The 13,001-nt window shown below is 41.6% G+C and overlaps 1 protein-coding gene across 1 annotated transcript in view; it reads right to left on the bottom strand.

The window, feature by feature from the left end:
• The window catches only part of DSCAM (DS cell adhesion molecule), a 436,159-nt gene that overhangs the window by 165,669 nt on the left and 257,489 nt on the right, over positions 1-13,001 (bottom strand). The window contains exons 5-8 of the mRNA XM_088160469.1: positions 11,918-12,196; positions 6,386-6,661; positions 3,808-4,104; positions 2,729-3,004 (exon numbers count right to left, since the gene is read on the bottom strand). Of these exons, the coding sequence (XP_088016595.1) occupies positions 2,729-3,004; positions 3,808-4,104; positions 6,386-6,661; positions 11,918-12,196 (1,128 nt within the window). The remainder of the gene's footprint in view (positions 1-2,728; positions 3,005-3,807; positions 4,105-6,385; positions 6,662-11,917; positions 12,197-13,001) is intronic.

Raw genomic sequence — 13,001 nt, 5'->3', positions numbered from 1 at the left:
AAGTCTTCATCCAAGACAGAACCAGGATGCCTCACATGCTGGAGGATTTGGAAAGTGGAAAGTAAATGTGGTAGAGGGCTGCCAACTTTAAAAACCATTTCTTTGCCTAAAGCACAATAAATGCTGCCCCGTAGAGGCAAATTCTCCATTTACCTTTGCCACAGGTCTGTCAAATGAAGCTAATTAAATTACTTAAATCTGTCTTTCCCAGGGAGTTGCTAAGCTGGGTGACATGACTGCTCTGAAGGAGGAAACAGAACTCTCAGGAGCAACTCCATTTCAATGGGAACACAGCTTAGAGCATATAAATGCTGCATAATGGCAGGTGAACGGGAAACATTAAGCTGTAAGCTTCTGAAATTGAATATACAAAAAATGTGTGGTTATTTTTGAGTTCAGTTCATGCCTTATTGCCATTTTTCATGGTGACCCAGGTGGCTTTTGAAAATGAACACATTGTTTTGAAACATTCTGAGACCACAGAGACAGAGATGATAAACTCATGAGGAAATTAATAATTATGTCCTCAAAGCAGAACATGGAGGGGGAAAAAATCCCACTAAGTAACAACTCATTAAGTGTCATCTGTTCTGAATCACCCTTCAGGTGACTGGTTTGAGGTCACCCACAAAGCTTGTAGCAGAACAGAGAGCAAAGCAAAGGACTTGTTGTATTGAAGATGGACAATAATTCTCTCTCTGTTTCTGTGGGGAAAAAATAATTATACTGATGGTAGGAGGAGCTGAACTCTAAATAAGGGTATTTGAGCATTGATTTTAACTCCCCTTACAACCTCATATTTCAGAGTACTTTCAACCTCCAGTATGCAAGCTGGGCCATATATTGTATTTTTTTGGTATGAAATATCTGAGTGCTTGAAAACTCATCCCATTAACTTTGGAATCTATAAAATGAAAATGCAACACACACACAAACACATTAATAATATTTTAAAACACCAGGCCACTTTTGACTCCCCATTTGTATGTTAGATAAAATCCACTGTGGCACTGCTGACCTCAAGCTACAACAGCGGAACATTGAGAACTGTTCAGGTCTGACCTAAAAACCTCACCTGTGACAATTTGGGCTTTGTAGACGAGGTCAGGCTATTAACCTTATTTTCAAATTACAGTGTCTTTTCAAGGCTTGGAGCAACCTGGTCTAGTGGGAGGTAGAACCCCATGAAGGAAGTAAAATCATTGACAGAAGTTACAACTCAATCCAAGTTGCTAGAGCTGGCAATCTGCTTTCTGGGGGAGGAATTATCAAGTTGGAGATTGTAACCTAATGGAAGAAAAAGCAGGATTTCACCTGAGATACCAGTTAGTGTTCTCAGTGACTGGTATTGTTTTGATCTCAATGCCTGTGATTGCTGGATTTGTTTTGTCTGGCTGCATTCATTTTGACAGTCATTTGAAAAATGGTATCATTTAAGAGGCAGCTTTTCCCCACCAGAATTTCCATAGTGGCCTCTTAGTGCAGCAGCAGCACAGTGACTGATTTGTCATTCAGTTCCTAAACTCTATTAACAGACCTGTGATATCATTGTAATGACAAGCAAAGCACAACACACACAAAAACAAAAGGTGACATTGGCTTTTTATGCCACAGCTTGTGACCAGTGCCCCTGATGGTCTCAGGTGTGTGAGATGTCATGCTTTTCAGAGTCCAAATTGCTCATGGCTTAAAGCTAATCCCCTAAACTCTTGAAGAAAAAAATAGCAATTGCATCACTCCAGACTGCTAATGGCAAAACTAACAGAGCAGAAGGAAGTTAAGAGATCAGATGTCTGTAACAAAGTCATTTTACCTTACTGTTCTCTGAATCTGAGAATGGATACAAGATTCAAACTCCCTTCCTTCCTCTCCTCTGCCTCCAAAAAAAATACCCTAAAAAACGAACCCAGGAAAAGTTTCTAATAACTTCAGGAACAGTGAAACTTCAAGAAGAGTGAAATTAAACCCCCTTTCTTCCTACATGAGTGCAGTATTTAGTGGCCCACATTGCTCAAAACTAGGTGCTACTGCAATCAGGTTTTCTGTCTTTTGTATCCTCATGAATAGGTCTGAACATTGCCAATGTCAGAATAGTCAAGACACAATGGTAAAAAATCACTATTCTCCATCTCTTTCTGAAGTCTTTCAGGGCCATCTGAACATCCCTGTTTTGGACTATTTGAATAGATTTGAAGCACCCTATTAGAATTTCAAGTCACATTTATTTACAGTGTTATCTTTCTAAGCATGAAGAGCACTCAGATAATCACTTAATAAGAGGAAAGCAAGGTTAATGCTTTTAGTTCCTGTCTCTGCTTAGTGGAAAAAAAATATAGACATAAAAATTCTCATCTCATGTTTTAAAAGCCGAAAAGTCACTGGCTAATGAAAATTGGAACTTTGTTTTCCAGTACAGAAACAGTCACCAGTGTAACTTCTGTGACAAACCATTAATTTCCTGATTGAGTTGTAGTGAAAAGTGCTCATAGCAAACTTGAGCTGCAAGGCCCCCACTCAGAGGCAACAACAGCGAGCCAAGGAGGGTAAAAGTCAGGAGAGAACACGACACAATGACTGATTAGCTCTGTGTCATCATTAAAAATAAACACAAATCTGGATTAACCTCCTCAAACTGCTCATTATCCGACTGCCAGGGACAATCCTACGCGTGCAATTCCGCAAACGACCCGGCAATTAGGCGAGCTCTGCTTTTCCCAGCTGTCCTCACCTTTCACTGTCACGTGCACGCTCTGGCTGGTGGACAGCTGGGGCTGGACCAGCACGTTGCAGGTGTACTCGCCCTCGTCCACCTCCTTCTGCACGTCCGAGAGCTTCAGCGTGCCGTTGTTCTCAAACGCCACTTGGCGATGGTTGAAGGGCAGCAGGTTGGAGTTCTTGTACCACTTGATGGAGTAGTAGGGGTACCCAATGACCCTGCAGTGGATGTAGGTGTCCCTCCCAGCAATGGCTGTGATGTTTTTCATCGGCCGAATGCTCGCTGGCCCTGCCGAGGCAAGGAAAGGAACTCTTGAAGTTTGCTCCAGGGAACGTGTGTGATTATTTCTGGATATACAGATGTGAACAGATGCTGCTCGCACCGCACTCCTTAGCATTTGATAGATTTTTCCTTTTAAGAGCTACTTAAGCAGTTTCCCTAATCTTTCTATGCTCTAGTTTTTTCCTTACCCTGCAGCATCCATACTAATTACGTGGGGGTATATATTTGCGTTATCCAACACTTGCCTGATAAAATCTTTGCTGTGTTACAAATTAAAAGGCTGAGTGTGATTTAATTAATGTGAAATACTAACACTGATACGATGCTAGAATCCTGTTACACATGAGAACATTGAAACAGTTAGCTTTTTTATTTGCTATGTATATAAAGTCTATTTATACCCATGAGGATGGGCATTATGCCATGTAGAGCCAGAAATTCAAGCTAAAGTTCCGAATGAATAATTACAATGGATGTTGGACAAGTAAAGGAGGAAAGGAAAAGAAAAAACAAAACATGCACAGCAGGACTAAAGCAAAGAGACCGTGAACTAGTAGAGATGAGTATAAGAAAAATAGACTAAAGGACACAAGCCAAAGGGTTCTTCCAACATTTAACCATACCATACACTTTCTAGATGGGGCTGGAGAGGCAGGGTGGGAAAAGAGAGCGGGGGAGAAAAGGAAAAAAAAAAAAAAACCAGTAAATTGGTTTTTGGCATTCCAAAATCTCATCACATGCAACAATCTTCTTCTCCACTACAATGAGTTATGTGTGTTTTTTTTTTGAGGAGCTGATTTGACAAGCACCTCTTACGTTTATTCGAGCCTGGTACAGGACGACTCCCGCAGAGTTGTTGGCAGTGCAGCGATAAACGCCCCCGTCGCGGACCTGAGTGTTGGAGATGTTCAGGTAACTGACCACGTTGCCCTCGGACGTGATGATCTGGCTGATCCTGTGGCTGCCGTCCTTCACGATGGGATCCTCGTCCAGTGTCCAGGTGATGGTGGGCAGGGGAGTCCCCTTCACGTTGCACATCAGGGACACTGGCTCTCCCGGGCTCACCACCTTCTCGCTGAAGGCAGAGATGATTTTGGGAGTTCCATCTGCCGAGGGAGAGAAAAGCAGGAGAACGATGCTTACGTTGTGTAAAGCTCGCCCCTCTATCCTGGAGCATATCCCACGAGCCAAGATCTTTTTTAGAGGCAACACAAGCAATTGTTTTCCAGGATGTAACCCTAATTATTTAGAGAGGGAAATAAATTCTGCCAGTAGAGGACTTAAATGACCCTTTGCTTATGGCAAGTTTATTTTACATGGTCAGAGAAACCTGGTAGTGGTTCTGATGTAGGAAAAGTGCTTGAATTGGATCTCTGTGACCTTCTGTGTTCTTGCAGAAAAGTTTTAAAATCATATTCAGTTGATTATAAAAGACATACAGCAAAACCTCAACACATTTGGAGATTCTCCTCTCTTGGTAGATTTTAGCTGTTTGGGAAGTTAAGGATGAATCCTGTTGTGAAGACCCAGGCAAAACTTGCATATGCTAATTTCACACAGCAGTTTAGTCCTGACATGTAATGCCCCATTTAGGAAAGTATTAAATTAAGCTTTTCTGAATACAGATCACCAGTAACAGCAGTGATGCCAATTTTTTTCCATGGTCATTTTGTGCTACAGATAAATATTTCTCTGAGTGAGAGCATTCAAACACTTCATCTTGTGAACTGTCTCCTAAAATACTCAGCCTGTTCCAGGGAAATGAACAAAGAAAATGGGTGGGCACAGGAACTTTGCCAGCAGGGAGCAGGATTAAATACCCACCTCTCCAGAGAGTTAGTGGGGTAACATTTAGGAGTGCTGACTCTCTGGTATTAGTTAGGAAGTAATTTCTGTGGTCATGCAATGTGTGTTTGTTTTCCTTTGAAAATGTTACTTTAAAAACAGGGCTGCAAAATTCCCTTGCTTGCCTCATAGTAAAAAGATAAACACTGCCATTTTCAAAATGTTGAAAGGCCTCAGCATCCCTGGAAGAGCATTTGATGTTATTTGATTTCATTTTTTTCCCTGTGCCCCCTCTCTCTTTTATTTCTGTCCCATTGGTTTTGTGACAGAGTTTCTAATTTATTTATTTATTTTCATTCCTAACTCTCTTCCTTTCTTTTGTGGTGTACTGGATACTGTCACCCCTCAGAAAACAGAACAGCAGCAACACAAAAGAAAGCTTTTTATCCTGAAAGGAAGCTGACACAGGACCAATAAATCTGTGAGCGTGCAGACTATGTATCTCTGCCACCCCTTCTTTTTTTTTCCCCCCATTTTTTTAATTCAAGTGACAGGCTTCTTTTTGAGATGAAAGCAGACATTATTTTCCCAGTGAGACCTGAGTGTCTTTGAAATCTTCCCTGCTGTTGCTCTCTGATAACCTGCACTCTCCCAACACCATGATAGATTATCAATATGCTCTTTAGGCTTTCCTAGTCACAGGAGATGGTTGCCGAGGTAACTCGGTCCAGGCAGGTAATCTCTTCTTCTTCTACAGAGACTCTAAAAATAGTGTCCATGCCATGCCTGCACCACAGCCTCATTAGCGAGATGCCTCTGTGCAAACTGATGACTTTCCTCCCTTGATTATCATGTAGAACATTGTATCAGTTATTTAAGATGATCTCCAAGCCGTCAGCCAATGCACCCAACCAAAAAAGCAATGTTTGGATTTTTAACAGAGACCTGCTTGGGAAGGAATTATTTTTTTTTTTCAAATTGATTTTTCCATTCTCTTATGAGTGGAGCACATTAAACCCCATGGACATTTCATGAGTGCCCACTTTTTTTGTAAACTCCACTGATGCCAAAATGACTTTTGCTTTTGTATATTCTTCATATATATTCATAACTCTGTAGACTATTATTGTATAGTTACACAGTTCCTAGCCAGCTCCAGCACTTTTCCTACCCTGACAGACAGAAAGACAAAAAACATTCCCAAAGGCCCCAATCCTATCTTGCTTCTTCCTGGGAACCAAGGGTGAGTTACCCTCTCAAGGCACTTTCTCATAAACAGCTAGGAGCAAGAAAGGGGGTGTCCAGAAGAGGTGGAACCAAGGGGGAGAATCACCTTGTTACTTGAGGGTCTAATTGGGAATTCCTGTCAATTATGCTGATTTGCTAAACTTATTTTGCCCTGTGTGGGGTAGGTATTTTCCATATTTACCCCCAGAGGCCTCCAATTAAAGACCAGCTTTGTTACTACCTCCCGTGCCAACACTGCCTCGAAAGCGCGCTTATTTCTCGCTCTTTAAGGCATCACCGCTCTAAAACCACGGCGCCAAAGGCCACCTGTGCGTTATTCTGGAAACCAGAACTGCCAGGCAGGTGGAGACCGACCTTCCAGCACCACCTGCACGTAGTCTTGAGCTGACATCTTGTCCTTGCGCACGAAGCACTGGTAGGCGCCGCCGTCGCTCTTGGCCATGCCGTCCATGATCAGGTTCTCGCGGTTGACGCCGGTGATGCGCACGTTGTTGCCGGGGTTGATGATTTCCCCGTTGCGGTACCAGGACAGCTCCTGGTCCTCCGTTCCCGTCACGCTGCAGGACAAGGACACTTGGCTACCGACGCTGCTTTTGACTTTGCGCGGGCTGATGGTGGCTTTTAGCGGTTCTGGAGGTTTGAGGGGAAATAAGGGAGAGAGGAAAGGGAAGCAGAGCATTTTAAGTGTAAGTGTGCATTTGTGTGCAAGTAGCAAATCAACTCTCAGTTATAGAGAACAAGAAAAATCACAGCCATACCCTTCTTAAAAGAAAACACCAAAACAAATAACAGATGACTGTATTGATCTAAAAAAACATTTTTGCCACCAGCACCCATGACAAAAAAAAATAGATCTAAATAGATTTATGGGAATAACCTATTCAACATATAATTCCATACCCAGGTGAACAGTAGGATCAGACCTACAAGTAACATCAGGGACGTAATAGGGCACTACACAGGTTTTGGGAGGGCAGGATGTTATTTCACATTAGTTCAGTGTGGACCTTGTGAATCTTGTGCATTAAGTGCATTCCTGAAAATAATTTTCTGGTTTAGTTTCTGGCAAAAAGAAACCAAAGTTACGCTTTCCCAAACCACTCCCTGATGTGAACAAGTATAATAAAGGCCAATTACAAGATTAGCTGTCGAGAGTGGAAGATGTTAACACAGGTCCACCCATGGATATCCGTGTGATATATCCACATTTAAGTGTTTAGTGTGTGGGCTCACCAGATTTTCTGCTTTGATGTGGGAGGACTACAATATTTTCAAGTCAGCCAAAAGAAACTGTGGGGCAGAAGAATGCGAGTTTTACATTGCAAAAAAAAGAGGATGAACAGTACTGAAGAAAAGTAATAAATGTAAATGCAAGGAAAACAATCTTTATCCTGCCACCTAGGAGTTATCAACACTGCAGAACACAAATTTCATCTCATGCCTTGTATAAATTGGTTTGACTTCCTTATAAAGATAAAGGATTGCTATCACCACTGATACTATCTCTGACATGAAATACAGACCATCCTATTTTTTCTTTTAGCAGCTTGCATACAAACATATACAGAAATGTGCATACACACACACACACACACACACACTTAGAAAAGTAACTTGTTCACTTTATTAAATATTTTATAACATAAAAGTTGGAATAAATCTATAGTGGTTAACCAGGAACAGAGGCCTGGGAAAAAACATACAGTGGGCTCAGACATTAGGATTGCAGACAAAGGTCCAAAGCAATACCTGATCTGTGCTCAGGTGCATGTTAAAAGTCACTGAATATCTCTGTTTCCTATAAAAAGACTACAAAAGATAAACCTGGCAAAAATCCATTAAACAAAATAGTCACACTCAAGCTCATCACCAATATCCCAGGGCCATGATGATGCAAGGGAGCCACATCCTCCATTGCAGAGGAGGATAAAGTTTCTTTACCCAGCTTTTACTTCCTGCCAACCTGATCCAAAGAATTTCCAATGTCTGTCTGAGTGCAGAGTCATTAGGAAAAACACATCCCCAGGTACTGGAGATGCTTTGGGTATCATCATCAGCAGTTCAATTACATCATGTCTCTGCAAGTTTTGACATCATACAAGACAGTTGCAATTAAACTCTTTTTGCGAGTATTTTGATGTATTTTGATGAATACATTCAGAACCAAAGCTCCTCAGTTTAACTCATGAACAGCAGATTTTTCACCTCGGTTTTATTTTGCCCAAAAACGTCATGTGCAATTATTTGTGAGGATATTTTTATGACCTGAGCTTCTCACAAACGTCTCCCTCTTCAGTTTGCTAGTCATGCTGTCTAGGTGGAAATGTTAGTTCACAGAGCATTATTTCTATTCCAGGAAATAATTTTGTTTTTTTTTCCAACAGTAGTAGCATAACATTTTTCCAGTGTGATGCTCCTGAAGTAATAATTATCATTGTAGAATTTGTGAAACATTCAGAATATTCACACATGAATACTCGACTGAGGGGAAGAATGAGTATTCAATATTACTGAGCACCATGAGTCATGGCAATGAGAGTTTGGCAGCTTTATTTATGAGAACATTTGCAATTTCTTTTCCAGCACCCAATTCATGCTTCTAAATTACATATCCTCCATGTGATAAATTATAGAGCTACACTGGAAATTGCATCCATTTGCACTTCTGATCGCTCAATTGGCCAACTAACTCATCTCCACAGAGCCTGCTTTGTGTTGTTCCACAACTTTGAGGACTTTAATCATTGCTAAGATAAATTAAGGAAACAGAATGTATGGCAAGGTAAGGGAATAACTTGATACTGATGCCTAAACAGTTTTGCTTTTATGAATTTTTCATATATTCGTAGCTCTGAAGAATATTATTACAGAGTTACGTAGCTCCTAGTATTTTTCTCACCCTTTCTCTCAAATTTTACAATAATAGGCTAATTTTATAACACATTCCTGAAACACTGATTAATCTTATTATCAAGTAGAGGCCCTACAAGAAGAACATTTTGTTTTATGACCAGAATCTGAGAAGACATAACAAGAAGTGGGGCAAAGAAGCCCTGGACCAACACCAAAAAATTACCTCACCAACTGCTCTTTTATTTGGACAATATTTGTTAAGAATACTAATTTGTTAAACTTACTCAGTTGTAGAGATGTGGTACTGGGTGTGCCCGTGACCATTGGGACACCTGGAAGTTTCCAGTCAAGGTCTGCTTTTTATTTTACAATTTCAGCACTCTTGCCAGGATTTTTCTCTTTTGATATCAGGCAACAGCATCAACAGTCAATTGTGACAGGACCTTTCACCCCCTGACACAGCAGAAGACTTATCTACTTCCCCAAATCTAAACCAGGCCCACACAGTTTGCCTTGTGATGAATTATCTTGGCTGAAAATACCCTTAGGCAGCAATAAATATCCTGCCTTAAATACATGAGAAAGGATAAGCAGAAGTAAATGACTGACAGACAACTGCTTTTGCATTATAAAAGACCACTATGATTTTCATAAAATCAGAAATCTCTTATTTCACTCTCTGAGTGTTTGGAGAGTTCTCCTCAATGCTGAGATGTTGGTATCAAGATACTTCCCTGGGATTGAGAGAAATTAGGAGACTTGTGCACATCCCTATCATTGACTGGTGACATTGGCTCCTTATCCAAACTATTTCTTTGCCAGCTGTAACACAGGTACTTTTATTATTGTGCACTGTGGTTTTGTCTATTAGTAGTTCTTTTTGTGTTATCCTGTGTGGTAAGTAAGTCTGTTTAAAGTCTTCTGTCTGTTTTCCTTGTGTCAATTCTAAATAATTCCTGTTGTAGTAGACCAGAGTGGTCATTATGAAGGACTTGCAAGTGAGAGTGGGTTTTGGGGAGCTGGCTGTGGCAGGACTGTCCTCCCCTTCTCTACCACAGATGGTTGGTGCTTATGAAAGAGATAGCCCAGGGAGGTGGAAGACCCAAAGGAATCATCTCTGGAGCCAAAAGGGCTCAGGCCCCAGCTAAGAATCAACATCTTAGTCTGGAGAGCAGATGTGGGAAAAGAGAAAAGAAAAATAAATATTCTTGGTGGAGAGAATTTGTTTTACAAAGACAATAAAAGACACAGGAATTATCACAGAGTCAGTAGCCTCTTACACACACATCCTGAAAGTGTGGGAGACTTCTCCTTGGAGTTTGGATGCAGAATCTGTGGTTACATTCCTGGGAATTGAGGGAAAGGATTTTGATGTGCGCTCTATCATAAATTGGTTGGTAAGAATCGTTGGATCCTAAGTTAAATTATTTCTTTGCTAGTTGTAAAATTAGTAGTACCTTTAGCCTAGCACTGTATTTATTTACCAGTAGTCTCTTTTGTCTTTATTCCTGTGTAGTATATAGTCTTTTTTATGTCCTATGTCTGCTAATTTTATGTCTATTAAATAAATAATTCATTCTATGATAGACCTCATCGGCCATTATTAAAAAACTTGTGATCAAGAGTGGGTTTTGGGTTGCTGGCCACCTCAATAAAACTACTGCCTGCTGCCAGAGGCCTGGACAAAAGGTAGAGACTTATCCAAACCCCTACATCTATTCATAACACTGGCTGCCTCAATAAAAGCTGCTGTCCATTGCCAGAAGCCTGTCAAATGCAGGGACTTGTCCAAGCTCTCCCCTCTGCCTAGTAACACCAACCTATTACTTTTTATTTCCTTTTTTTCTTTAATTAGAGTTGGGATTAAAAGCATGAGAGATGGAATTTTGTGTTCAGACTCAGTTGTTTATTAATTCTTATCTATAGTAGAGGGAGTGCTACAGCACTTCTAGCTAACAAGTTAAACATGAAGAAATGGCGATGTATCTTGCCCATTACAAGATCTTTTAAAGTCAAGCAGTCTAATTAAAAACTAATACTTGAATTATTTTTACTTTTGACTCAATGACCAAACACCTCTGACCTGCAGTGCGGCATTTACTATCCAATTAAAAAGTATTACCTAAACCCAAGAAGAAGAGAGACAAGAAGAAAGAAAACTTCTGCCCTAAAACCTTCATCTTGCCCTCTATATATTGCTATATTCTAAAACTCCAAATTCCAAACCCTTGACCATGTGACATTATACACTTCTATTCAAACTACACACCAGTGATTCTAGTTCTATTATTCAATTTTGGGTGCCTTCTCCAAGGTCTTAGGTCAAAAGCAGTACTCTTTAGGGGGGGTCAGTGCCTTACAGCACAGAAAATTCAGAACTGTTGAATCCCAGAAACCTGAGGTTTTCAAGCTTTCTGTGCTTTCTGGCATTGACTCCCTGGAGAGCACTGCTTTTGACCTGAGGCCTTGGAGAAGACTTCCAAACTTGAGTGCTGAAGTTAAAATCACCGGTGTGTAGGGAAATAGAAGTGTGTGATTTCACATGGTAGAGGGTTTTAAATTTGAGGTTTTATAGTATAGAAATAGGTATGGGACAAGATGGAAGATTTTGGGTGGTGTCTGTCTTCTTTCTTCTTCCTCCTTCTTCATGGTTTCAGGTAGTAGTTCCTGGTTAGTCAGTGTCACACTGAGGGTCACGGGAATTTAGTCGTTGGGATAAAAGAATAAATAATATAGATGTTAATTCTCTATTGAACTATTTAACTTTAAGACACCCTGTAGCAGCTGGATCTTCCTCCATTTTGCCCGCTTCTAGCAAGGAGCTAGAAGTGCTGTTGAACACTCTGTACTTGAGATAAGGCTTAATAAACAACCAAGCCCTAACACGAGAAAACCCATTTCCATCGTGCGCTTGCTAATCCTAGCTCCGAGTGAAGGCGGAACGCACTAAACCAAACCACTGATTAAAGTGCTGCAAAACACTCCCACGGCTGTTACACACTCCCAGGCCTCCAGCACCCACCCAGCACCTACGTTTGACGTGGAGGCGCCCGACCATCTCGGCGGTGCCGTAGTTGTTCCACACCTCGCAGACGTAGCTGCCCGAGTCCGAGGGCCGCGTGTTCTCGATCAGCAGCCCCGTCACCGTCTGCCGGAAGCGGCTGTCGGGCTCCCAGGGCACGTTGTCCTTCAGCCAGCGGTACTTTGGTGCCGGGTGCCCTGATGCTTTGCAAGGCAGCTCCACTCGCTGTCCTGCCATGGCTTTGCGGTGGTCGAACCCATCTAGGATAGATGGGGCTGAGTTGGCTGGGTCTGAAACAGGAAACGCACAGAAACTCTTTTCAGCCAGAGCCTTGGAATTAACTCACTGAGCAGCACATCGGTATTTTTTCTCCTGTGTTTTCTGACTCGCCAGCCCAGTGTTTTGGGAGTTACAATTTGCTTCTCTGACCCAGCCACGAGTTGTGGTGGCCGGGATCCAGCAGCACATGCTGCTGAAGCAACTCATCCCTGCTTGGAAATCCTCTCACTGGATTTTTTCCAGGTGGCAAACGTTTTGCTGGTCATCCTTCATGTTCCCTGTGAGAGGCACAGAGAGCCAGAAATGTGTTGCCTTAGCAATTATTGCCACTTCTCGACTAGATTGAAGCCAACACGATGTCCCTTCTTCTCGGTGGTCTGAAGGCTTTGAATTAAAGGAGCAATTTATTCCCTTGTCAGGAGACAAATGGGCAAAGGCATAGGGATTTCTATCTGCAGTCAAAATGACAGACAAGCCTTTTCTTCTTCTGTGGGAAAAGAACTTAACGTGACAAGACCAACTTACAGCTTAATAGTGCATCTTTCTGTGCTCAATTTGCTGACAACTGTAGCCCTCACGTGTGCAGCACCTGGCATGGATTTATGTATTTCACAGATGTCTGGCAAGATTTCCCTCACCAGAGGTGCCTGTACCCATCAGAAAAATAGTGCTCAGTTTGTAATTTAAATTTTGAAAATTTTGGAGACAGAGGTTGACACAATTCAAAGTTCTTGTGCAGCCCACCCTGGAGCTATTGCAGCAAAAATACTGAACAAATATTCCTCAAAGTATTTTCTCATCTCACGCACACGCTTT

This window comes from Sturnus vulgaris, chromosome 2 (genome assembly GCF_052056855.1).
Source record: "Sturnus vulgaris isolate bStuVul1 chromosome 2, bStuVul1.hap1, whole genome shotgun sequence".
Lineage (NCBI taxonomy): Eukaryota > Metazoa > Chordata > Aves > Passeriformes > Sturnidae > Sturnus > Sturnus vulgaris.
This window is presented reverse-complemented; position numbering and strand designations above follow the sequence as displayed.